Raw genomic sequence first — 22,355 nt, forward strand, 5'->3', positions numbered from 1 at the left:
TATGCTAGACTGATTAATAATTACTTAATTTACTTAGACTAGAGAATCTATCTATAGATAGATCCTAATTATATATTCTAATATCTACCAATAAGATACGACTATAGAATAATATTAATGCCAGACGTATGGTCTGATGCCTCCAACCAACTATTTCGGGATTGTTTATGTTTTGCATTGCCTATTGAATTATTGCATTATTTACTGGATCATCCCTATGCGTGCCATACTAAATCATTTATTCACTCCCTTTCTATTTCTATTCTGATTTACTATTTATTCCATGCTTACCCCTTCTGATTTAGACCCTTTATTTGATTCAGATTCACAGCCCATATCTCTGTAATATATATATGTGGCCTGTTTTCTTATAATTCTTTTGAGGATTAAAGATATAAGTTTCCAAAGAAGGTATATTCTATTCTTCTGACTTATCTCTCACTTTCTACTTATTCCTTCCTTAGATTTCTATGCGTTCCTCCTAGAGATCTAAGTATTTAGCGAGGAACATCTAAAGTCAAATCGAATTAGTTAGAATTCTTCTGCAGCTATACCGAACATTGCCAGTTTAATACTATCCTTCTGACTTGTCTCTTACTTTCTACTTATTCCTTCCTTAGATTTCTATGCATTCCTCCTAGAGATCTAAGTATTCGGCAAGGAAAATCTGAAGTCAAACTGAATTAGTTAGATATTTCTTCTGCAGCTATACCGAACGCCGCCAGTTCGATATATATCTACTTAGCTTTACTTCTATCTACGCTGTTTAGATCTTAGGATTACTATATTATTTTACTAGAGCTTTAATACTACTTATAAGAGTTATCTTATTTCCAGAATAAGTATTACCTATTTTGAAATTAGTAAATTCTAATTATTTCATACTCGAATAGCTATTTAATGTAGTTTAGATGGATATTAGAATTTAATAAATTAAATATCGAGTTAGTATAAATCGGTCTAAGTATTATGTTAATGTATCTACTATATTACTAAATAGTAATACTTCTAGAACCTTATAGAGTTTTAGTAGAGGTCATACTAGTTAATCTTAATAGTAGAACTAGTCAAAATATATAATATTTTGAGATTCATCTTTACCTTCTTTTCCCCTTTCCCTCTTTTAATAATATAGGCTAACAATTATTCCCCATACTGATGTCGCCTAGGCAGCATATATCGAACTAAGCATCCATCGATTCTCTCCAACGACGATACTCTCGGACCACCTCCTCTGTGATCTGCTTCTTCACTTGCTTCAGGGCATATTCAAAATGTCTCCATCCGACTTCCAGTTCTTGGCCATTTTCCTCCTCTTCGTCCAATGCAGCGTCCCCTGCTGTCTCGCAGATACTCACTATCTCAGCACCCGAGTGGCCAGCAGTCCGTGATGCGAGCTCGTCCAAGCTCACCTCCGGGTGCACAATGGATTTGCGACACCATATACCTAATATCTCCTTCCGGGCTTCAAAATCCGGCGGTCCTATGTATAGGATATTATCGAGACGACCCGGACGCATGAGAGCCGGATCAATAACGTCAGGTTTGTTTGTGGCCGCAACAACAAGGACACTCTTCAACTCCTCGATGCCATCCATTTCGTTCAAAAGGGTCGTGAGAACGTTGACTCCACCCTGAGACGTGCTGCTACGCTTGGAGGCGATAGCATCGATTTCATCGAAGAAGATGATACTGGGTCTTGCAGACCGTGCCTTGCGGAAGATCTCACGCAAGGATCGCTCTGACTCGCCCACATACATGCTTAAGATTTCTGCGCCCTTGACAGCCAGAAAGTTGAGCCCTGCCTCGGTTGCAAGCGCTTTGACGGTCAAAGTCTTGGAACAGCCCGGGGGTCCGTATAGAAGGATCCCCTTCTTGCTGTTCACGTTGAGGCGCTTCATTCGTTCCGGCCACTTGGGACGGTTAGTTGGTTGGATCGAGCGAAAAGAGATGAAAGACTTACCTTTAAAGGCCTCTCGACAGCTTTCTGGAGGCGCCGCTTAATCTCGTGCTGTCCACCAATATCTGACCATCTTACCTTAGGCGTCTCGAGGAACACCTCCCGCATCGCAGTAGGGCGGGTTTCCTGCAGGGCTAAGAACACATCCTCGTCGCGGATATCCAAAGGAACCGGTTCGCCCTCCGAGACACGGCTTCCGACCACACTTATATCCCCTGACGCTGTGTGGTCGACAGAGGGCTTGTTGGCGACATATCTCTGCCGAGCCTTACGACATATCGTTTGAAGCAAGGCGTACAGATCGGCCCCAACATAGCCATGGGTCTTCTCCGCAATCAAGTCGATCAAGGTGTCGCTCAATCCTGGTGACGAGGATCCACAGATAGCGTGCAGAATCTCTGCCCGGTCACGAGCTGTGGGAACCTGGAGCTCAATTTCAATCGCCAAGCGATGCGGTGTCCTTAGAGCATCATCAACATCGTTGGGATGGCGTGTTGTAGCCACAATCAGAACACGGGACCCTCTCACGAGATCCAGGCACTCGCACAAAACCGAGGCGAGCGAGGAGCCCTCCAATGAGGCCCGCTTAGGAGTGATGAATTCTAGCTGATCGATTACCACGGCACTTGGCTGGGATCGAGCAGCTTCCTGGAAGACCTTGCGCAACCGGGCCTCGCCATCGCCGATACTTCTTGTGAACGTAGAGCCAATGCTGAACGTTTTCTTCCACCCTGCGGACTGAATCTGACCCAAGAGCGCAGATTTCCCAGTCCCCTTGGGTCCGTAGATGAGGATCCCCCTCGTACTTTCGTAGAACGACGGCATTTTCAGTCCCTCGGAGTTCAGGTTGAAGTCCGACAGGCTTTCGTTAATACTATCGATTTGTCGCGTCAACCCACCCAACCCTGTAGGCTGTACGTGTATCGAGAACGGTCGACTGGGCTTCTCGCTCTCCGGGTCATCGCCAATTAAGACTCTGGTTTGCTCACTAAATCGGAATATAGTACTATCGGTACTTGGATTCTGTGGGTGAATGCCTGTCACCTTAAAGGTTCTCCGTTCGCCCTTGAGCACTAGTTCGAAATCTAAACCAACAGCGAGGATTCCACACCGCGAAAGAGGATCCTCCAAGGCCCAAGACCAATGACTCAGATCAGAGGGCGAAATGGGGCCATATTTGGCGATTCTCTCAGAATCCGAGATTTCCACCAGATATATTGATTCTATATCGTCCAAAGACCCGTCAACTTTACTAACAGAAACCTTCTCGCCGACTTTCAGCCCGTAGCAGTCCTGGAGGGTCCGGGACGTCTGTACAACGGTATCCTGGAGCTTCTCCAGGGCGTTCCAAGCAATTGCAGTTTGTGCGGTCCCACCGTCGACATGACTTATGCTGCAGATATCTCCGACGCGAAGTTTCAGATTAGCGAGCGAGAGTGCGGAGAAGAAGACTTTGAAGGCATCTTTGTGGTCGTTCCTTGGTGGCTTCAGTGGTCGAACCGTGAAGAGGCGGGGCTCTGACATTCTCTATGTAGAGGCCAGTCAATTGTAGGCTAATATGCGACGAAATCGGTTATGCGAGGTATATTAAGGGTCGTGGAATTGGTCGCGTCACAGGTTCTTCGAATCGTGAGGTTCTCGGGCCTCGCTTATTTCTGACAAAAAGAAAAGACCAGAGTTCAACCGGATAGAATTCCCCTGCCGAAATAGAGGTGTTTGAAGGGGAAATTGCCCAGGGACGCGAGTACTCATCGGAGTGAGTCGAGAGAAAAAAGCTGTTGCGGGGCGAGCTGGTGGGGGGGAAGCGGATAACGATACGGACATGCTCAAGTGGCCATCTCGACTCGCAGTCAAGAGATCTAGGTCCCGCCTACACGCACACCGGGCATATCTATCCCTATAAAATCGAATGGATAATGTACTGCGTACTAAGTAGTTATGTAAGGACAAAGCACAACTCATATCCAGTGACATAGTGACCAGTGTGCAACAGAGCAACGCGAACAACAACGCCTCCTGACAAATTGCAAGGCAAAAAAGGAAAAGAAAGGGAAAAGAAAACAGGGTAGAAATGGCTGACCCCAATCATTCGTGATTATGAACATACATAACGGGGCCTCCGGAGGGGGAAGAAACAGATGGGAATCCATTAAATACCGATGGCCTCGGTCATTCAGCCAGTCATCCCACAGCGAGCTGAAAGGACGAAAGATTAGAAAACTAAGGAAGTTGTGAGACTTGGGAACGCCGTGGTCTGTTCAACAGCACTTCCCGCCGCCGTTTCCGTTCAATCCGGAACCCTGTTGGTCTATGCTGACACCCTGAGAACCAGCCTGTTCGGACTTGGAGGTGTCCATGCCCTTCTTGATCTCGGACGCAAGGTTGTAGAAGGCTTTCTCGATGTTGATGTTGTTCTTAGCCGACACCTCGAGGAAGGGGATTCCCAGTTCGTCGGCCAGTTGCTGGCCTTGTTCGGTTGATACGGCTCGCTTCTCTTCCCAGTCGCATTTATTTCCGATCAGGATCTTGTGGACCCCCTCGCTCGCATGTTGTTCGACGTTCGAGAACCACGTACGGATGTCTAGAAATTGGCCAGCGTGTCAGCGTCATGTTGTCGCGGGTCGGACTCGGGGAGAGAGGATCATACTTTGGAATGACCGCTCATCCGTCACATCGTAGACAAGCAGTATACCCATTGCCCCTCGATAGTACGCCGTTGTGATCGTTCGGAATCGTTCCTGGCCAGCAGTATCCCATATCTGAAGCTTTACGCGTTTGCCATCCAACTCGATTGTACGGATCTTGAAATCAATGCCGATGGTGGTGATGAAAGACGGAGTAAACGAATCTTCGCTGAACCGCAAGAGACAGCACGACTTGCCCACACCTGAGTCACCGATGAGCAACAGCTTAATCTATCAAACCAACGGCGTGTCAGTCCTTCATCACGGAGAGTTAAGCGGCAGCGTACATACCAGGAAGTCGTAATTCCGTGTGCCAGCCATTCTGGGCCAAACTGCGTTCTCCCGAGCGGAGCGATCAAGGGGAAAGAGGGCAAAACCAAATTCTGATTCGAATGATAGGACGTCTAAACCAGGGACCGGCGGAACCACTAAGAAAATCGGGATTCCTCTATCTGATTCCTGTTCTTATTTTGTATCGCTTTGGTACGTCTTCTCCTCGTCTGTATTCTTTGTGGGAGGAATTGTTTTATCCGGTTTTCATCCGTTCGTCAATAACCTTCTTGAGGCTGTCTGCAGGAAATCTGCAGCCACCGAACGGTGGGAAAAGCGTCGGGGTGTGAAAGTCCCAAAGACGAACGAGGTCCGCCGGGGGTGGGAAGTCAGGGGACGGGCGGGGGTCGTATCGCAACCCGAGTCTGATCAGTTCAGAGGGAAAAGCAAGGGGCAGATCCTAGATCGAGAGAGACAGAAGAGAAGAAGAAGGCCAGGTTCCCAAAGGAATGGGCAATGGGGAGTAGATCGCGGGCGGCGCAGGAACGATGGTGACTGCTAGGCAGCGTAGAGGGAAAGCTAGGGATGTGATAATAATGAGGCGCCTTTAGACGAAACACTCCGTACGTGTAACTTAGCCCGTATGTATTATGAAACCCACTCGGTACGCTCAATGCACCCCACACCATTACATCAGTGCTCCTGGAGGATTACTTCGATGGAAGGGGTCGACTTATTATCTACGCCATATCAAAAAAAATCTTTATTGCAGTGGTCCAATTTACTGGGGGACTCGGACGTTCACGGACTTTACCCCAGAGAGCGTGGGTGAAAGAGGAATACATCATCCGTACACCATCCGACCGCTTGTGATCTTCCCGACCCCCGCCACTTCGGGGTCATCTGGGGCACCCAGATGAGTAAATTGAATACCTGATACACATGATCCCAAGAATCAGAATGACACACGTTTGTCATCCTGACCCTCTCCTCTCCGTGGTCATCACTACATCCATTTCGAATATGTCCATCCCAGACGCTGCACCACGCTGAGCTGCCGAGAAACATCACTTCCGTTTATGAGATCACCAACGTCTTCCCGGAAGGCACGGTAATCCACCCCTTTCAGGATGGTTTGCGCCTTTCGAAGCATCGTTTCCGTCTCGCAGATCAGAAGCCCGTGGCTCTGATAAGTCAAGACGCCATTGACAGTAGCAGGCGGTTGGGTCAGGGTCCGATGGACTCTCCTATTCGAGGTCAGCTCCAGTCAGCTCTCGATAACGGGCTGGTTTGATTGAAGGATCTCCTAGGAACATAACATACCGCAAGGCATGCCGGAGGTCATCCTGCTGTCTGCCCACTCGCAAACCTCGTCGATTCCCAAAAGTCCTCCACAACCATTGGAGGCACGCATACGACACGAGTATCCCCGGCGTGAGCCCAACGAAGCTGCCGGCCGTTAGCTCCGATATCTGCTTTCTTTGGATAGAAACACGACTCACCCAAAGACAAGCTCTTGGCTTCGGAGCAGAGAATCGATCCCCCCAATTGCAATCTCCACATCCACCTTGGTCTTCTGGATTTGGATCAGAAGGGCCCGCACAAGATCCCCTCGCAAAGTTCCAATGAATGGGCTTCGCAGGTCCTTTTCGTAAGCCATCAGAACTGGGGTCAAGTCGCCTTCCCGGACCTTATCGGCGATGAGACTGGTATCGATCGTGCTATCTCGCTTCTCAAGTGTGCCGTGGTCACGAACGAAATCCACCACCATCCTCTCCAGGCTAGCTCGATCGGCCTCCAGACTATTCTTGCTCATCAGCGCGATCTCGCTCTTATCATCATGTCGTATAGTCCCAATCAGCCGTTGAATCGGCTCCACGACCCAATTCGTCCAGAAGTCCACGGCAGTTGACCCAATGTCTGATATCCAATCGACAAGCTCATATCGTCGGTTATACAGAAGTCTCAGCGAAGTGCTTGCCGACAGGGCTCCTATGCACAACGGCAGCCAATAGCGAACGACGCGGGAGGGTCGTCCGTAGGTTCCCATGTTGGACGTTGAGGCTGCAGTGTACCTGGGAAGGAGGTCTCGGAGGATGATATCCAGCCGCTCAATAACACGGGTTTGCATATGAAGCGTTGGTCGTTGTAGTGTGCTCTGGGAAGCAGTTGATGCTTCATCAACCGTGGCCACCACTGTCTCGGCAAAATTCGGGCTCCTGGCATCATCAAGTGCTATTCGCAAGAGCGTTTCCATCGCAGCTACTCCCCTGTACATTGCTCCCCGCCAATTAGACTTTGAGACCGCTTCGCCATTAGCCCAGTTTGGTGGGACATCATCCGTCCCGGAAGGGAAGAACTCCCTCAAAAGGAGCCCGATGCCAGTAGCGTTGAAATTCTTCATTGTTTTCAACGAGGTGCGTTTCCGACGTACATCGGTTCGATTTCCCGAAAGTATCGACAGGATTTTGCCGCGCAGGATCCGTTGTTCTCGGGCATTGATGCATCGTCGGACGGAGTCATAGAAGTGCATCCACCCGCCTTGGGCCGATTGTGCCAGAGTGCCTTCGCCACGACTGGAGCGTACCCGTGTGACCTTATGCCATAATCTGAAAGGGGATGTCTGTAACGCGTAGAATGCAATGTACCAGTGAGATCCCAACACGTCTTCCCAGTAGAGGATCTCGTCGTTTAGAAGGATACCCTGTTCAAGAAAGGTGGCCAATATTGCACCTAATGTCTGTATAGCGGCTTTTCCAGCTACCAGCCACCAAATGTTTGCTGTGTGGGCGGCCAATGGACCAGCGTCAGGAAGCTGTTCGATAGAAGCGGGGTGTAGCTTTGCGATCAAGTCGGCAATTTCCTTCGCGCGCAACAACGGAGGGGATTTGGACGGAACGGAGAGGGAGTCGAGCACATCGCCAAGAGCGTTTATATTTTGAGCAAGGGCACCGGCCTGTTCTGTCTCTGGGGTTAACTCGAGAGTCGTCAGGTAAGAATCATTGATCTGCTGCTTGAGATTATCGAGCGCCGTGTCCAAACGGCGGATGTTGCTAGGATGGGGGGTCAGTATGGCTCTTGATGGTGATAATGCCGACTCACTCGTGTATTGAGGACATTTTCAATCCCCTTCGAGCTGTCACAGGGACGTCAGAAGCTCCAGGTGAAGGCCGGAGCTCTCCGCGGGGAAATGATTATGTCGTCACTGCCTTTGGTGATGGCATGACTAAGACAGGTTTCCGAAGCCGGATGTCAGGCCCTGATGAACGGATTCCGATATTCCCACCCCATCGGTGTATTTGTTTGCGTTCATGATGATGTTTGAGATCGCTTACATTCTCATAGTAGTACTGTGTTGGTGTTCGACGAATTTTCCCCTAAGGATAGGATAGATGGATTCTGGCAATAAGGAACACCACCTACGACCAATGGCCAATCAAGAAATCTGATTAGCATATGCATCAACTATGATCCTATCTACAGCGTACTCTGGATTCTGGTAAAAGGCCCAAGTGGGCTGACCTGGAGAGAACGTATCCTCTCGAAGGACCAACCAAAGGAGGGGAGATATGGGAATAGCCACAAGTGGATTAGTTGGTGCAAATCGGAATAATAATCACAGCGTCAATAATCAGACCATCAACTGGACAGGCCCAATAATAAGCGCCTCCCGAGGCGGTGGAGTCGGAAAGGTATCGGTCCCCATCGGCTAGGCGGTGGTGCGAGACCGTGCAAAATGCCAGGGGCTAAAAAAAAATAAGTTGAGCAAAAAGGTCTCGCCACCTCGGGAACGCTGCTCCTCCTCGCCGGTGTCGTCCCTGAAATACTCCGTACTTCCTACCTACCTACCCACCACCACCACCCTAACCACAACCATCCTGGTCGCTACTCGACTACCTACGGACACTTTCTCGACGTCTTTAATAAAACTGCCGAAGTTATTCAACCTCCTCGACATATTTCATCAGAGGATTGTCCGCTTTGATTGTTTCCCCCTTTGATTGTCGCAGCCATCAAGAACACTCCCTCTCCTTGAAGGAGACTTCTCCGTGATACCATGTAGGCCCTCACAAAACCTTTCTTTCTTAGAAGAAATACACCCCGCTCGATCTGTTCGGCTGACTATCGAAGGAATTCAACCGCTTTTGCGACTCCTCCCACGACATACTGGGGACAGTTCGACGAGATCTCGAAATACAACACCCACCTGAATATCCTGGAGAGACTATGGACCGCCTGGTACGCTTGGATGCAAAATGATGTTTTGGCGACCGGTATCATGTCGTTTGTCATGCATGAGCTTGTCTATTTCGGACGCTCCCTGCCTTGGATCATCATCGATAGTATGGGTCTCTTGAAGAATTATAAAATCCAAAATGTGAGAGAGGACCCTCCTGGACGGCCAACGAAGGATATAACTGATCAGCCTGGCTTCTTTGCAGAACAAAATCCCTTCGTTGCGTGAACAATGGGACTGCGCCAAGTTTGTCCTCCTCAGCCACTTCACCGTTGAGCTGCCTCAGATTTGGTAAGGAGTCTTCTGCGATTTCCCATGCGATTTCCCACGTACACCACTCATATATGTTCCGACAGGCTCTTCCACCCGATGGCTCAGTTCTTTGGTCTTTCGACCTCTGTGCCCTTCCCTTCCATTTGGACAATGGCATACCAAATCGCCATCTTTTTCGTCATGGAGGATACGTGGCATTATTTCTCTCACCGTGCCCTCCACTGGGGACCCCTCTACAAGGCCATTCACAAGATCCACCACCAGTACTCGGCTCCTTTCGGAATGGCGGCCGAATATGCCTCCCCGATTGAAGTGATGATCCTTGGGTTTGGCACCGTTGGATGCCCCATTCTTTGGTGTGCCGTGACCGGAAACCTTCATATCTTCACCATGTACGTCTGGATCGTGTTCCGACTGTTCCAGGCCATCGACGCCCACAGCGGTTATGAATTTCCCTGGAGCTTGCACCATTTCCTTCCCTTCTGGGCGGGTGCCGACCACCATGATCTGCACCACGAGAAGTTCGTCGGTAACTACTCCAGCAGCTTCCGCTGGTGGGATTACCTCCTTGATACCGAGTACAGCCCCGAGGCCATCAAGCGGCGCAGAGAGAAGAAGGCCGTCGAAAGCAAGAAGAGCCTGTAATCGCGGGTTGGGGTATCAAGTTCGAGGAGTTCCGTTTCTTTTCGCTAGAGGGTAACACGGCGCATAATATCCTGTACAAATGGGGCTTGCTGGGCCCATGTTGCCTGTTCACCCGCGTTCTGCCTTTTAAGCATACATCCATCTAATTTATGACCACTTGATTATGCTTCCATGTGCTACTATCCGGAGCCATTTTTTGCTAGACCGATGGTTCGGCCTGATGTGATTATAAAATTTTTAGATTGCATATCTAATCATCAATACTATCATACCTATTCCTATAGACCTTTATTCGTGCTTGTTGGCTGTCCCAACATCTGGGGTTTTACCCATCTGCGGTTGGCTAACGATCAGTTGGGTTAGCAGGATATAGATACACCAGTAGTCATTTCAGTACACGATATATCGTATTGAATGGAATTCTGGTGGTGTCCTCCACACACGTCTGGTCTCCCCATGTCTGCTATTGTGAGGGAGGAGTTATATAAAAAATAGCAAAAGAAAATTGCTCGCACTCGGACTCGAACCGAGGATCTCGGCATTACTAGTGCCGCGCTTTACCAACTAAGCCATGCGAGCTGATTGGTTGATAGATTGATTCTGTTCCTGAGAATATGATTCAGCCTAAAATTAGAGAATATTTAACTTACATGATACGACATCCAACCAAGGGGAGGGAACCATGGGAGAAATGCAGGAGCTAGGCAGGTGTGATCTGATTGTATAGCTTGGATATATACAGCAGCGTGATAGATAATGCTGCAGAAAGATAGCCCTCTTTTATAGAGGGTTTAGGCTACCGGCTTATATATAACCCTAGCTATTGGAACACAGTTGCATCTATTGTTTCAATTCGTGTAATAGTCTATGTCTACCTATTTTCATAATGGATGCTGTGGTGGTGTAACCCAGCACCTATTCAGGTCCTCTCTTGTGCTGTACATTCATCGTTCTGTGTAAGAGATCTATCCACCTGCCAGCATACTCCTATGAGAATAAATCGATGCTGATGGGTATCCCTATCGGTGCCTTAGCTTTGGCCGTGTGTGTTAGGGGTCCACCCAAGCCAAGTGGAACACATACCTGGTAGTCCATGGTGAAATGGTGAAGTTGATGCCTGTAGGTTCGAGCCAGGCTGTTGCTCCAGGATCCGGAACTGTTTCATTCAAGCGCGTCGGGGGTTTCTCATCTATGGCTATACCCAGGGGGTGCATAGAGTCCTTTTCCTCTTTTGTTTGTCCCGTGATTAACGGTCTTCGTTGGAACTATCTCTCTGGCCTGGCCATTCCATACAGAGCCATGTCTGCTTAACGTAGGACTAGTATCTATCGGTCTGTTGCACTAGGACAGTTTTCGGGCTGAGCGTGCCAAATACCTAACTTGTTCCTATTTGACGTTTCCTGTGGTGGGCTGCCGCATTACCTGGGACAGGCAGTGCAAATATAGTTACCATAACGCTTCGTTTACATCAGCGCTAATCGATTATGTATATGTTCCAAAATGGATGCCTGCATAAGCCTTATTGGGAGGGGAGAAATATGCATACTGCCGGTATGCAAAGGAAAGCACCATGCATCACACCCGACATCAAAAATAGGCACCAGACTGTCCAATAAAATGAGGCAATTACTGAACCACAAAAACTCTGACTATTGTAGCATAAAATAACAAACTTTCAGCCAACCAGCTCGCATGGCTTAGTTGGTAAAGCGCGGCACTAGTAATGCCGAGATCCTCGGTTCGAGTCCGAGTGCGAGCATACATTTTTTTTTGTATATAGTATATATTTTCCTTATTTTTATAATAATACGTCCGGTGCACGATGAACCGTCCTGCATGATCTATTTTGGGTTCTATGTCTGTTTCAGCCAGCGGTGTGTGTGTGTGTATATTGAATGTACTGCAGGGGAGGGAAAGTATTAAATTTAAACACGCATTTATGTCACCATATATATATATATGTATATATATTTACACATAAGAAAAAAAGGGAAAACGAAGAGCAAAGGGGAAACCGGAAACCGTTTCTACCAGACTAAGCTTAAAGCTTCCGTGCATAATGATAACCCGTCTATAGAAAGCTACGTATCCCCGGCATGCACCCATGCAGCTCCCGTACCCACTTACTCCCACCCCCAACTGACAAGGATCATCAGACTTCTCTACCGACAACACCTTCCTCTCTTGCAACGACACCCTCTCTCCCTCCGGACTCCCCCTTAACTACTGTCACAACTCGAGCCAATACATGTTCGCGTCATCCTAGCACCCCTATCCCTTGCGCAGAATCTTCCACACGTCATCCACCTATCTCATCCCGCGCCGGTTCTGTCACTTCCTTCCTCACCTCACCATGTCCATGAGATCTCCTCGAGAACGCTCACCAGGTCGCTCACCGCGCGAGCCTGGCCTCGAGCGTGACGCGCCCTTACGGCGCAGCGTGTCTCCCCGCTCAGCCTCCCGCAGCCCGTCAAACGAACGTGACATCGGCCGCCGCAACGGCCATCACCCAAAGAGCCTGTCTGGCTCCCCATCACCCCATAAGAGATACTCGCGCAGCCGGAGTCGCAGCCTGGACCGAGATCGCAGTCGCAGCCGGAGCTGGAGCAGGGGATCTCGATGGCATAGGAACAGAAGCTACAGTCGTTCCCCAAGCCCCCTTGCGAGTTTCCCGAGAAGCTCCAAGGTAAGCTGGACAGACCACTACACCTCTCTACGGATCAATTGTTGATTACGCGCGAAAAACATAGATTGTTGTCGAAAAGTTAACGAAGAATGTCACGGAAGCGCACTTGCGCGAAATATTCGGGGGGTTTGGTGACATCCAAAGCCTCGATCTGCCCATGAACAAAGCCTGTAGGCCCTTCCCACTTTCCCTCTCACCCGAGCATACCTAACGTCGCCGGCGCTCCTAGTTATGACGAACCGAGGTACCGCTTACATCCTCTACCATGACCCTGCCGACGCGGAGGCCGCAATCGCACACATGCACGAAGCCCAACTCGACGGGGCGGTCCTGAATGTCTCGATTGTCCTCCCCCGGCGGGCATTTTCGCGATCACCGCCACCCCCTCAAGGGAGGAGAAGAAGTTTTGGTCGTCCAAGAGCCGGTCGAGGACCACCCCTGGAAAGCCGGCCCTCTCGACGTTCTCCACCAAGAAGATACGGCCGCTCGAGGCCAATGGAGAAACATGATATCTATCGGCCGCGGTCTTTGTCTCGATCGAGGTCGCCCCGTCGCTCTCGATCCCGCTCAATTGGGTCCACCTCGATGTCACCGCCAAGGAGGAGGGGGGGCAAGCGCATGGGTAGCCCCGGGAACCGTCGGCGTCGCAGCCCCAGCTATAGCAGCTATGATTACAGCAGCCACAGTGATAGGAGCCGCAGCCCAAGCAGAAGCCGGGGTAGATATGATCCCCCGAGGAGGTAAATTGGGGCTCAAGACGATGGATTGCTTCGGCGACTACGGTAATAATTCACCCGTTCTACCTGGCATATCGTTGCGAAAGGGCGCGTGTATGTGTACGATACTCACAAAGGATAATCTCGGTGGACAGAGGTTGAGCCACAAAATAACCAATTACTTCATTTTAAGCCAAAGGGAACAGAGATCACCCGACCTCCACAGCCGGGATAATAACGTAAGATTATAAGTCGTCACGCCCTGTTCTATCGCTCTGTAGGTATCGCATACATAGCCCGCCCTTGACAAGCACAATCAAAAAAAGGCGCACCAGCCTATGTACATTGCAGCCAAATTCCGTTTGTCAGTCGCCTGCATGATAAGTTCATCTACATGCCCATCCACAGATAGAGGAACGGATTCACCAGGCAAGAGACCACGGAGTTTATTGCGAGCACTCTCCAAGACACCCGCTGGCGTGTCCGGGACATTAGCATGGTTGTTGCGGCGCTGGTTGGACATATCAGCATGATCCTGCCGCATGGGACTGACTTGAAGCCTACCTTCTTGCCAATGAAATCCGTTGTGGGATCGTGTAAAAATGTCTCGAGAACCGTCATCAGTGCGTCCTCATTCTGTCGAAGGAGTCCTAGACTTATTTCACATGTTTTCCGGAACGGCCCTGTCTCACACGTTAGGTAGCTGTAGCTATGGGGCCCGGACTGCAACACAGACCATTATATCCGTACGCCCCAAATGCATCAATCATGTTCTGAGTCAGGCGGAAGGGTACAAGTTCAGGCTTTTCGAAAGTCAGGCCCTAGTGCCGTTAGGATCCGGGAAAAGAGAGATTGTCTCAAGGCATTTCGGAGCCTACCTTGTCAAAGAGACAGTTGAAATCGACATGGATAACACCACCAGTGCCTTCTTCAAACAGAATGTTCTCGCCATGCCGGTCTCCAAGTCTTCAGGGAATAATTGTTAGCGACGTAAGCGACAAAACAGCGGGGACACCAATATAGTACCCTAATACATATCCAACCATGGACATAACAGCACAGGACCGTGTGTACTGAAGCCGTGCCGCAAACCATGCCCCCGACTCTGGGAACATTTCAACGAACCATTCGTGCAATACCGGAGGAAACCTAGCATGATATTAGTGGTGCAAGGACAGGATGAAATCTTAAAGTACTCACTTTGCTAACACCCGGTTTGTAAATAAATGCAGCTTGGAGTTATCTGCACAGATCTCGTCAAGGTTATGCTTGATCTCGACGTAGTTCGGTGCGATGCCTCGCTCGCGGAGAAGCTTCATGACGAGATCTCGCAAAGTCCTGAGATTATCAACCCACTCGATCATACCGCATTCCTCGTTCAGCGGTGTAACAGCGTATGTTTTGATGTCTTTCGCAATTAGCCCCCGGAAACCAACATACTTGCGGCCAACTTACACATTCGTCGCTTGCTGGATTCTACATCCCGTTTCAAGAACCGATTGATCATGTTGTTGAATTCCATCAGACGTTGGTCCTTGCGAAGATCATCCTTGGGTTTGCAAAGGATATTGTAAATTTTCCCATCGGATCCGCGGATGCTGACTTTTCGAGGTTTTTGTAGAGAGTTTAGAACTTGCGCTTCGTCGAAGACAGCTAAGAACCGTTAGCCATGTCTATTGGACTGCTCTAGATGATCGTGGTAAAATACCCTCAATGGTTGTGGGATCTCTAGGGAACGCTCGGAAGCCTTTCAAGTACTCGGAGTCATGGTTCGCAGGCAGAGTGGGGGTTAACATGATCTGGAATGGTATGACCAGCCGGCAGGGGACTACTCTGCGGTCGAATCCTACTCGTCGGGGAAGGTTCAATTTTGTTATCTTTTCCTCTGGCGGGATCTTGTGGTTGCATAGTTTCAGCATTTCGTCCGAGAACCTCTGTCCTTGGTTGATCATTCCGCGCATATCAGACGGTGATTCCGTCTTCAGTTTCTTGTTCACCTCCTATTTCTTTCAGCATCTTGGCCTTTTCTATTGTTTGTTGGAGCCTACCGTGATTTTTTGGAGACAATTCATGCCCCTCGATGCCCGGTCCTTTGATGAAGACTTGACTACAGCAAGGACCGTCCACAAACCTTGCTGAGGGAAGAAGTTGACGGCTTTGGCCACGATCTTCGTCAACAAATCGTACACGGTGGGATTTGGGTGACAAATGCGAGCAACTACTTGTGAGAGGATAGTAAAAAGCTATTCGTGTAGTGCGCGTAAGTCATTGTCTCCAAAACAACAGGAAACTGGGTTCTTACTAGTGCAGCCGGCATTCGATTGACATATTTCTTCAACTGCGAATGCATGTCGTCGAGGCTCTTCTTCCGCTGGTTGAGCGTATGGATTTGAAACTCCCTAAAGATAGTTAGTTTGCTGCCCTGGATCTGGCATGACCTGCAGATGGAGGATCAAGAGAAAACCCATTGTACGGCCAAAAGAGCAGAGACGGAACAACGGGATGGCAGGCTTACTCGTTATTCCCCCTCTTGGGATCAAATGGCTGATCCACCGTGGATGCATGTTCCAGCCATAGCGTCAAAACCTTGGGCAAGGATTGGAAGACATATTTATTCCCGTGTGCCAGGGAGCGGAGGTAGTTGTCGATAACAAGTTTCGAGGCTTCGCCAGACAGGCTATAGCATCACCGTTAACAAATTCCTTTGAAATTGGAGGGGCAACCCACTATATTTGAGCCTCCTTCCCTAACGGTTTGGCTTTCTCTGAATCCAAAATTTTGTTGTAGTGCTTCCCTAAGTAATAATGCGCTTTCTCCCATCTGCTGCATGTCAGTATGTAGCACATTTGTCACAAGTCAAGAGAAGTACCTTGAATGAAGCTTGATAGCTTCTCGATATCTTTGGACTATGACATCAGATTGAGTCTGACCCGCTCTATCTGTCCATTTTGCCAGTAAAAGATGGGCCTTTTTACAGCAGTCCAGTTAGCTACGGCTAAATCATTGCCCAGTATAAGGGATCGAGGGAGAACATACTCTAGCAGCGAGTAGATTCTGGTGCTTCTCACGATGAGAGGCAGTCGAACCAGAGTTGGAACCCATCGGGACAGTCTCTGAAGCGAATTCGTTCGCAGCTATTGCGCCTTCGAGGGTCTGAATGGCCTTCCTATGATGGCCGTCTTTCCACAAAAGACGGGCATGTTCGATGGTAGCTGATCTGTCCTTAAGTCTTGCAGCATGAAGCATTGACTGATAGGCTTGGTTCGTGAAATTTCCCTTCCGCAGAAGGCGTGTGCTTGCAAGCCATGCAGCCGCAATATCAGACTGGTCGAAATTACCACTGTGTCTCGGTCAGCGAACAGTCAATCAGTCAGATTTGCGCGGGCGAAACTCACGTTAGCTCCATTGTAGCTCTCCTCAGGCCAAGTAGATATTGCTTATCAGATATATGTCCCCCAAGGACATCAAGGCGACGGTTCAAAGCATCATGGAGTTCCGAAAGACCGTTGTTCGTTTGGTCGCTTCGGAAACCCACAATTGACTCTATCTCTGTCAAGGCATGCAACTTGAGCATACTGTCGTGACATGACTGTAGCGAATTGACCGCATTGGCAGTCAGGGACTTAGCAACAGACAATCGCAAACAATTGAGTATATCTCCAAGCTGCTTTTCATTACCGTTCCTGTAAGCCTCAAGAGCTGAACCGATCCCGGTGTTGAAATCACCCGTGTCCCGGTGTGGTAAGAGTTGGAGATAATCATGGAGCTTCTTCCAGTTCCCTGTGATCCAAGAAGCTTCTACCGCGAATGGGAGGAGCTTCGAGACCGAGTCTGTCTTTCGAAGGATTTCAAATCTTGTTAGAACGGCCTCTGTTGGCTGTGAGCATGTTTCTAACTACTCTAGATTGGGGTATATGGAGCACAGACCTTGCTGGCCTGATTCCTTAAGGCAGGTGAAGAGATTCCATTGCGCATCGGCGTTGTCTGGTTCCTTTTCAAGCTGTAGCTCATACCAACTTTGAGCGGTGGCCCATCTCCCGGCTTTTCTATGCTCAAGTACCTGCTGGTCAATATTTAGAACATGAAGGTTAGCTGAGATGCCTTCGATACCATCTGGCTCATCGATCTGGCTGTAGATGTCTTGCAGGCGTTGATACAGAGGCTCCATATTGGTAGCAGTGGAATTTTTTTTGGACTGGCCCCGTGATTGACGAATGTATTGCTCCCAATGGAAGAGGGCCCGTGAGAAAGATTTGCACTCAACGGCTCTCTTGGAGATAATCTCAGCAGGTATAGAAGCCAGGAGCGATTCCACTGATTTAATCTGTGCCAAGTAGCCATCTTGAACTAAGTTTCCAGAGGGCTCCCTCTGAGCACGGCTGCCGTGGTGTCTTGAGCTGTTAATGTGCTTTTTCTTGCCTTGTAACCACCTCGAAAGGTAGTCGAGGACCTCGAAAACACTCTGGATATGGTCGCAACGACATTAGAGAGGTATCAGATTGGTATGCGGGTATCACTTACCTGGCTGCAAAGTAGAATGGTCTCATGGACATGATTGTTGGTATCTGGGAGTGGCTCTGACAGAACTTTTGTCAACTCCTTCACAAGATCCTCCTTCTCGCCTTCCGTCCCTCCAACTACACGGTTCAAAACCGCAAATGGCAGCAGAAACGACGATATGGCGATGTCTTGGCCTTTGATAATCCGACTGCATACAATAAACACAAGTCGTGCATTATCGCCGCTCGCCTTTTGCAAAAGATCTTGGACAAAGCTCCGCAACCAATCCCCATGCGTCATGTCAGGGGAAAACAGGGGATATGTGCAGTTGGAGTTCATCGCGCCAACAGTGACCGTGTATTTTGAAGTGAGGAAAGGAGTGAGAGTGTTGCGAACGGTTTCAGGAAGCTCTAGCCAACGGCGGTACTTCTCATCTGCCTGGTCATCACGAGAGCGTTGAGTCACATCCGCACCTATATTGCAGAATCTCAGTAGGTTCTGCATAGCGTATGCAAGAAAACCCTGGGCCCTGGTGTTGGAGGCCGATAAAAAGGCCTCAACAAGCACATTCTGAAGAAAAAAAAGTATGAAGTCGAAGGTCTCCTCCATCCGATCAAAGTTCGACAGCACAAGAATGTCTTTTTTTTCTTTGATAGACTCGACTCGGTTTGGATCCAGGCACCCAATGAGGCCTAAGCACTGAGCTGTCAGAAGAGCGATGGTGTCTGAGCTTGTGTTAAATTTTGCGCAGCAGTCAAGCAGGGACCGTGTTAACTGAGCGACGACAGGATCCGGCTGTTCACTAAGCACGGTTCGATGTAGAAACTCTTCGTGTTTTGAGAGATAAGGGACGAGTTCTTTTAGAGCTTGTTCAACAACTGTCGCGTTTTCATTCTGGCAACGACGTATGAACGCAAACAGATGGCTTCGAACATCCATTTTGGCCTTGAGTTTTTTAATCTCTGCCTCGAAATCGGACATGACTGGGATTGTAGCTAATGAAGGCATGGTGTTGTAGATGTCTCGAACCAGCTCATGATGGTTCCTCAAGATGTACTCGACAAGCTCGTAGGCACACTTTCTCGTCTCGTCCGTGAAGCGCTCCCAATATTTGATCACAATGGACAGAGTCTGATCTATCAACGGTTCAAGCTCTTCCTCGTGTAAAGATCTAACCAATACAGCCCAGACGGTGAAAGCATGATTGCATAGATCTTCCATTTCCAGTGCTGACCGCAAACATGCGCATATCTGAGGCAGCGCGCTGCTAACGTGACCTCGCGCAACCTTCACCATTTCACCTATGGCGATGATGTTCCTTTTCTTTTCAGCCATCGGTTGTCTGACCTGGAAGTCGTTCACTGCGTAGGCAAACTGAGTGATAATCCCAAGAACATGCTCTTCAATGAAAGGGCCAATATGACTCGCTTTTCTGGATGCGTTGGCTGATTTTCGTGGGACGTGATCAGCCAGCAGACGGAGTGCTCGCCGAAATCTTGCTTCGTTGTCCATTCCCGAGTCACCAAGTCTTTTCAGTAAGTCACAGGCAATCAGGATAGGCTCAATTCTTACGAGTTCAGCCAGCGAACGGCCTTTGAAAGCTGGATCTATTTCAGAGAGTGTAGACATGACCATATCTTCTGAGTTCGCTGAAGGCTGGCTCAGCAGGAAAGAGAGAATAGCAGCGAGATTGTTCTTCTCCGAGCAAATATCAAAAGGTGATTTTGCCTCCTTGTAGCTTGACGCCAGTCTCATGATGATGTCACGTTTTCGTGTGAATACCAGGTAGGGGAGGACATGGATTTCCGTTAATCTTAGGAAATCGTCGACCTTCATTCCCAGCAGGTCACAAAGCTGCTCTGCCATGTATGGGCGAGTCTGAAAGTTTTTCACCACTGTCACAGCAAGTGTTCTCCAAAACGGGCGAAATAGTCCAGCAGGAGTGACCGAGAGCTGCTGTGCGAGTTTTGAAAGTTCAGCATAAGCCACGGCACTAATGAATGGATTCGGATGCCCCAGATATTCCATGAGGCGAAGAAGAATGATGTTCATTTCCTCGTCGTTGGAGAGCTTTGCAAGATGACACAAAGTCAAAATGCAAGTTTCCTGCAGCGGGGCCTCTTGCTTCGCGGATAGATTCTCGAGACACTCTAGGATGACAACAAAGTTCCTGCGGCGTGTCTCATGGTCGAGACTCTTGCGGACAAACGCAACAATCGTATGCCCGGTGACAATTCTGAGCTCTCTGACAGAACTCCGAAGGGAATGAAGACAGAACTCGCCAAATACCGAGGAGGCAAGGTGTAAATGATCTGAGGTTGGAGCATGCATTAGAGACCTCCCCAGTGCGATCATTGCGTTGATGCGAAGGCTATGGGTGCGTGTGAGTTTAGGGATGATGCAAGCCAAACTAATGCACAGCTCGTCCACTGCGGAAGATGGCAAATCGGACCCTAATGTATGTCCATGTTTTTCATCATCACATCTCTGACAATACACTGCGTCTTTGGTTTTGGCCCCATCTTCTGTCGTGGAGCCTCTGACCAAAGCACAAGGGATCTTGCTCATTAGTTGCAGTGCCTCGGACTTGACATGTTCGGGTAGTTCCGTGAACTGATTTCTTTAAATGGGAGTTAGTACCTGAAGTCCAGGCTCACGTAGGTTGGATCTACCTACGAGATCGCATTGCACACTTCTTGCAGAGTTCCAGTATCTTCAAAACCCAACGTCTTGTGTAAATCATTGATCAGCTTCTGGGCCGAAGGCTTGCATGTCGTAGCACCGGTATTTGGGGGTAGACAATGTGAATTTGGCACGGTTGGCTCCGTAGGCGAGCCAGTTCTGTCTCGAAATTCAGATGGTTGGACAGCAGCGGGGGGATCTGATGAATTTGGACCACAGCGACTATCATTGTAGTCACGCAACAGGCAACCCAGTGCACCTGCAAATCCTTGAAGAGTGGTCTGTTCTACAGTCAGTTATACTTGCACATATATGGACCGCAATCGAGTACTTTACCTGCAGTTGTGGTTCGAGAAGTGGAAACACGTCCTTCTTCTGGAGCTCCTCCACGGTTGGTAGGACAGCCGCTTTCCCGCAAATGACTAGCAGGTCATACCCGAGGGAGACGGTCAGGTCGGATATTACTTGACTCAGTTGGAGCTGAGAAGTTGGTAGTTGATCCAGGTTATCTAATGTGAGGAGTCGGCCCAGCATAAGGATTAAATCGTGAGTGAGCTCCGTCTGGGTGGAGAGGGGAGATAATCTTGTGTAGCAGAGTTGAACCCGAGCCAAAAACTGCGAGCATACGTGATCCTTGGATACAGCTGCACTGGTATCTGATACTTGGAGCCAGCGAAAGAGAGGTCTCCACAGACGCTGATATCCGTTCAAGACCCAAGCATGATTCTGTCGAGCAACTGCCGAAGCTAAATTGGAGGTGTTCGGACTGAGGGAGTCCAGCAATACAAATATCGCTTTGAATACCTGCGGAAAGGACCCGATCTTGAAGCGGCCCTCGAAGAGTCCACGAGGGAGACCAAGCTCGTCTAAGTCTACAAGTAGCGTCCCTTGCAAGGCAGGTATAGCCAACGTCACGGCAGCGTGCTCTTCAAATTTTAGAAAATCCACATTGTCCATGCAAAGTAAAAGCTCTGCAACCCATTAGCACTGCACGTAGTTGACATCTTGAACTTGACCAACCTGTAGCGCAAGCCCGCAGGAGCCCCGTCGCCGGGGAGCAAGCAGACCATATCTTGGAGTGCTTGTGCTGTGCACAAGCTAAGGTCGAGAAAAGCTGCGTGATAGCCTCCGCGACTGTTTCACTGCTCCTTCCCTGACCGAGAAGGTGAAGTAATCGCACCACCAGCCAAGCGTATAAAGGCGCACGCGTGTTTACACCCAGAGACTCCGGGTCAGGATACTCGGTCAAGGAGCGAGGAGCCTTTTGGACAGCGATGCGGATGATATCCAGACAATCCACGGTTTGGCCTTCTAAGTCTGGATTCGCGTCTTCGGCCCGATGCGTCAGACCGGCCTCCAGCACGATGCAGACTAATTTGCAAACATCTGTAGTACTGTCGTCCAGATGGAGTTGACTGTACTTCCCTTCAACAAGCTCCTTGCGGAGTTGTGAGAAGGCCTCCCTGCTTAGATTCTGCGCGTGGTCCCCTCGAGAGGAGAAACGCGGTGCTAATTGAGCAGCTAAGGTAGACGAGACGGGCTCTGCCAGTTCCCATGTAACGTCTTCTGGCGCCATATATCCTGACGCTCCGAAGTCATCCACTGCCATCAGTGATAGGGTCGACCATGCTACATCGACACTTCGCGGCTTCAAGCGATACCTGATTGCATCGCGTGTGAACGGACAATCGGGCCAAAAAGC

The 22,355-nt window shown here is 49.3% G+C and overlaps 6 protein-coding genes and 2 non-coding genes across 8 annotated transcripts; 3 read left to right on the plus strand and 5 right to left on the minus strand.

Annotated features, from left to right (window-relative positions):
- Positions 1 to 1,035: 1,035 nt before the first annotated feature.
- Positions 1,036 to 3,714, minus strand: BDV59DRAFT_188365 (putative AAA family ATPase). Its single transcript, XM_073691397.1, has 2 exons — positions 1,964 to 3,714; positions 1,036 to 1,913 (listed from the first exon to the last, which is right to left on the minus strand). The coding sequence occupies exons 1-2, from the start codon at positions 3,482 to 3,484 to the stop codon at positions 1,185 to 1,187; spliced, it is 2,250 nt and encodes a 749-aa protein (XP_073543281.1). The 5' UTR covers positions 3,485 to 3,714; the 3' UTR covers positions 1,036 to 1,184.
- A 363-nt stretch (positions 3,715 to 4,077) lies between these two features.
- srgA (Rab family GTPase srgA) lies at positions 4,078 to 5,156 on the minus strand. Its single transcript, XM_073687105.1, has 3 exons — positions 4,936 to 5,156; positions 4,608 to 4,875; positions 4,078 to 4,541 (listed from the first exon to the last, which is right to left on the minus strand). The coding sequence occupies exons 1-3, from the start codon at positions 4,963 to 4,965 to the stop codon at positions 4,219 to 4,221; spliced, it is 621 nt and encodes a 206-aa protein (XP_073543282.1). The 5' UTR covers positions 4,966 to 5,156; the 3' UTR covers positions 4,078 to 4,218.
- A 408-nt stretch (positions 5,157 to 5,564) lies between these two features.
- On the minus strand, positions 5,565 to 8,617 carry BDV59DRAFT_188373 (NCA2 family protein). Its single transcript, XM_073691398.1, has 3 exons — positions 8,017 to 8,617; positions 6,417 to 7,967; positions 5,565 to 6,363 (listed from the first exon to the last, which is right to left on the minus strand). Exons 1-3 carry the CDS (start codon positions 8,031 to 8,033, stop codon positions 6,162 to 6,164), a joined length of 1,770 nt encoding a protein of 589 aa, XP_073543283.1. The 5' UTR covers positions 8,034 to 8,617; the 3' UTR covers positions 5,565 to 6,161.
- A 101-nt stretch (positions 8,618 to 8,718) lies between these two features.
- On the plus strand, positions 8,719 to 10,352 carry BDV59DRAFT_188379 (sterol desaturase family protein). Its single transcript, XM_073691399.1, has 4 exons — positions 8,719 to 8,973; positions 9,046 to 9,292; positions 9,357 to 9,442; positions 9,508 to 10,352. Coding segments are annotated over exons 1-4 (897 nt in total). The 5' UTR covers positions 8,719 to 8,971; the 3' UTR covers positions 10,070 to 10,352.
- A 223-nt stretch (positions 10,353 to 10,575) lies between these two features.
- Positions 10,576 to 10,648, minus strand: BDV59DRAFT_t147. The gene has a single exon. It is a non-coding gene; the product is annotated as a tRNA-Thr (tRNA).
- A 1,107-nt stretch (positions 10,649 to 11,755) lies between these two features.
- On the plus strand, positions 11,756 to 11,828 carry BDV59DRAFT_t146. Its single transcript has one exon. It is a non-coding gene; the product is annotated as a tRNA-Thr (tRNA).
- A 594-nt stretch (positions 11,829 to 12,422) lies between these two features.
- BDV59DRAFT_196363 (RNA-binding protein with serine-rich domain 1) lies at positions 12,423 to 13,499 on the plus strand (the record flags this gene model as incomplete). The annotated part of the gene is made up of 3 exons (XM_073692706.1): positions 12,423 to 12,755; positions 12,820 to 12,925; positions 12,985 to 13,499. 3 exons carry the CDS (start codon positions 12,423 to 12,425, stop codon positions 13,497 to 13,499), a joined length of 954 nt encoding a protein of 317 aa, XP_073543285.1.
- Positions 13,500 to 13,754: 255 nt separating this feature from the next.
- atrA (protein kinase MEC1) lies at positions 13,755 to 22,354 on the minus strand. The gene is made up of 20 exons (XM_073687106.1): positions 21,674 to 22,354; positions 20,990 to 21,624; positions 20,648 to 20,934; positions 17,993 to 20,591; positions 17,399 to 17,933; positions 16,867 to 17,341; positions 16,508 to 16,811; positions 16,341 to 16,438; positions 16,199 to 16,291; positions 15,987 to 16,148; positions 15,774 to 15,870; positions 15,520 to 15,714; positions 15,180 to 15,471; positions 14,927 to 15,124; positions 14,672 to 14,879; positions 14,498 to 14,620; positions 14,350 to 14,437; positions 14,208 to 14,292; positions 14,036 to 14,154; positions 13,755 to 13,982 (listed from the first exon to the last, which is right to left on the minus strand). Exons 1-20 carry the CDS (start codon positions 22,260 to 22,262, stop codon positions 13,788 to 13,790), a joined length of 7,377 nt encoding a protein of 2,458 aa, XP_073543286.1. The 5' UTR covers positions 22,263 to 22,354; the 3' UTR covers positions 13,755 to 13,787.
- Between the last annotated feature and the right edge of the window lies 1 nt (position 22,355).

Source organism: Aspergillus ambiguus, assembly GCF_047715705.1.
Source record: "Aspergillus ambiguus strain CBS 117.58 unplaced genomic scaffold BDV59scaffold_54, whole genome shotgun sequence".
Classification (NCBI taxonomy): Eukaryota; Fungi; Ascomycota; class Eurotiomycetes; order Eurotiales; family Aspergillaceae; genus Aspergillus; species Aspergillus ambiguus.

Bases quoted from the DNA above. Each gene is read 5' to 3' on its own strand.
- BDV59DRAFT_188373 (XM_073691398.1), bottom strand. The intron at 6,364-6,416 runs GTGAGTCGTGTT...AACGGCCGGCAG, and splicing joins AGCCAAGAGCTTGTCTTTGG to CTTCGTTGGGCTCACGCCGG.
- BDV59DRAFT_188379 (XM_073691399.1), top strand. The intron at 9,293-9,356 runs GTGAGAGAGGAC...GCTTCTTTGCAG, and splicing joins AGAATTATAAAATCCAAAAT to AACAAAATCCCTTCGTTGCG. The intron at 9,443-9,507 runs GTAAGGAGTCTT...ATGTTCCGACAG, and splicing joins GTTGAGCTGCCTCAGATTTG to GCTCTTCCACCCGATGGCTC.
- BDV59DRAFT_188365 (XM_073691397.1), bottom strand. From the start codon at position 3,484: ATGTCAGAGCCCCGCCTCTTCACGGTTCGACCACTGAAGCCACCAAGG. The intron at 1,914-1,963 runs GTAAGTCTTTCA...AACCGTCCCAAG, and splicing joins CTGTCGAGAGGCCTTTAAAG to TGGCCGGAACGAATGAAGCG.
- srgA (XM_073687105.1), bottom strand. From the start codon at position 4,965: ATGGCTGGCACACGGAATTACGACTTCCTG. The intron at 4,876-4,935 runs GTATGTACGCTG...TTGGTTTGATAG, and splicing joins CACGGAATTACGACTTCCTG to ATTAAGCTGTTGCTCATCGG. The intron at 4,542-4,607 runs GTATGATCCTCT...GCCAATTTCTAG, and splicing joins GGATGAGCGGTCATTCCAAA to ACATCCGTACGTGGTTCTCG.
- atrA (XM_073687106.1), bottom strand. From the start codon at position 22,262: ATGGCAGTGGATGACTTCGGAGCGTCAGGATATATGGCGCCAGAAGAC. The intron at 21,625-21,673 runs GTTGGTCAAGTT...AATGGGTTGCAG, and splicing joins CCTGCGGGCTTGCGCTACAG to AGCTTTTACTTTGCATGGAC. The intron at 15,125-15,179 runs GTATTTTACCAC...AACGGTTCTTAG, and splicing joins AGATCCCACAACCATTGAGG to CTGTCTTCGACGAAGCGCAA.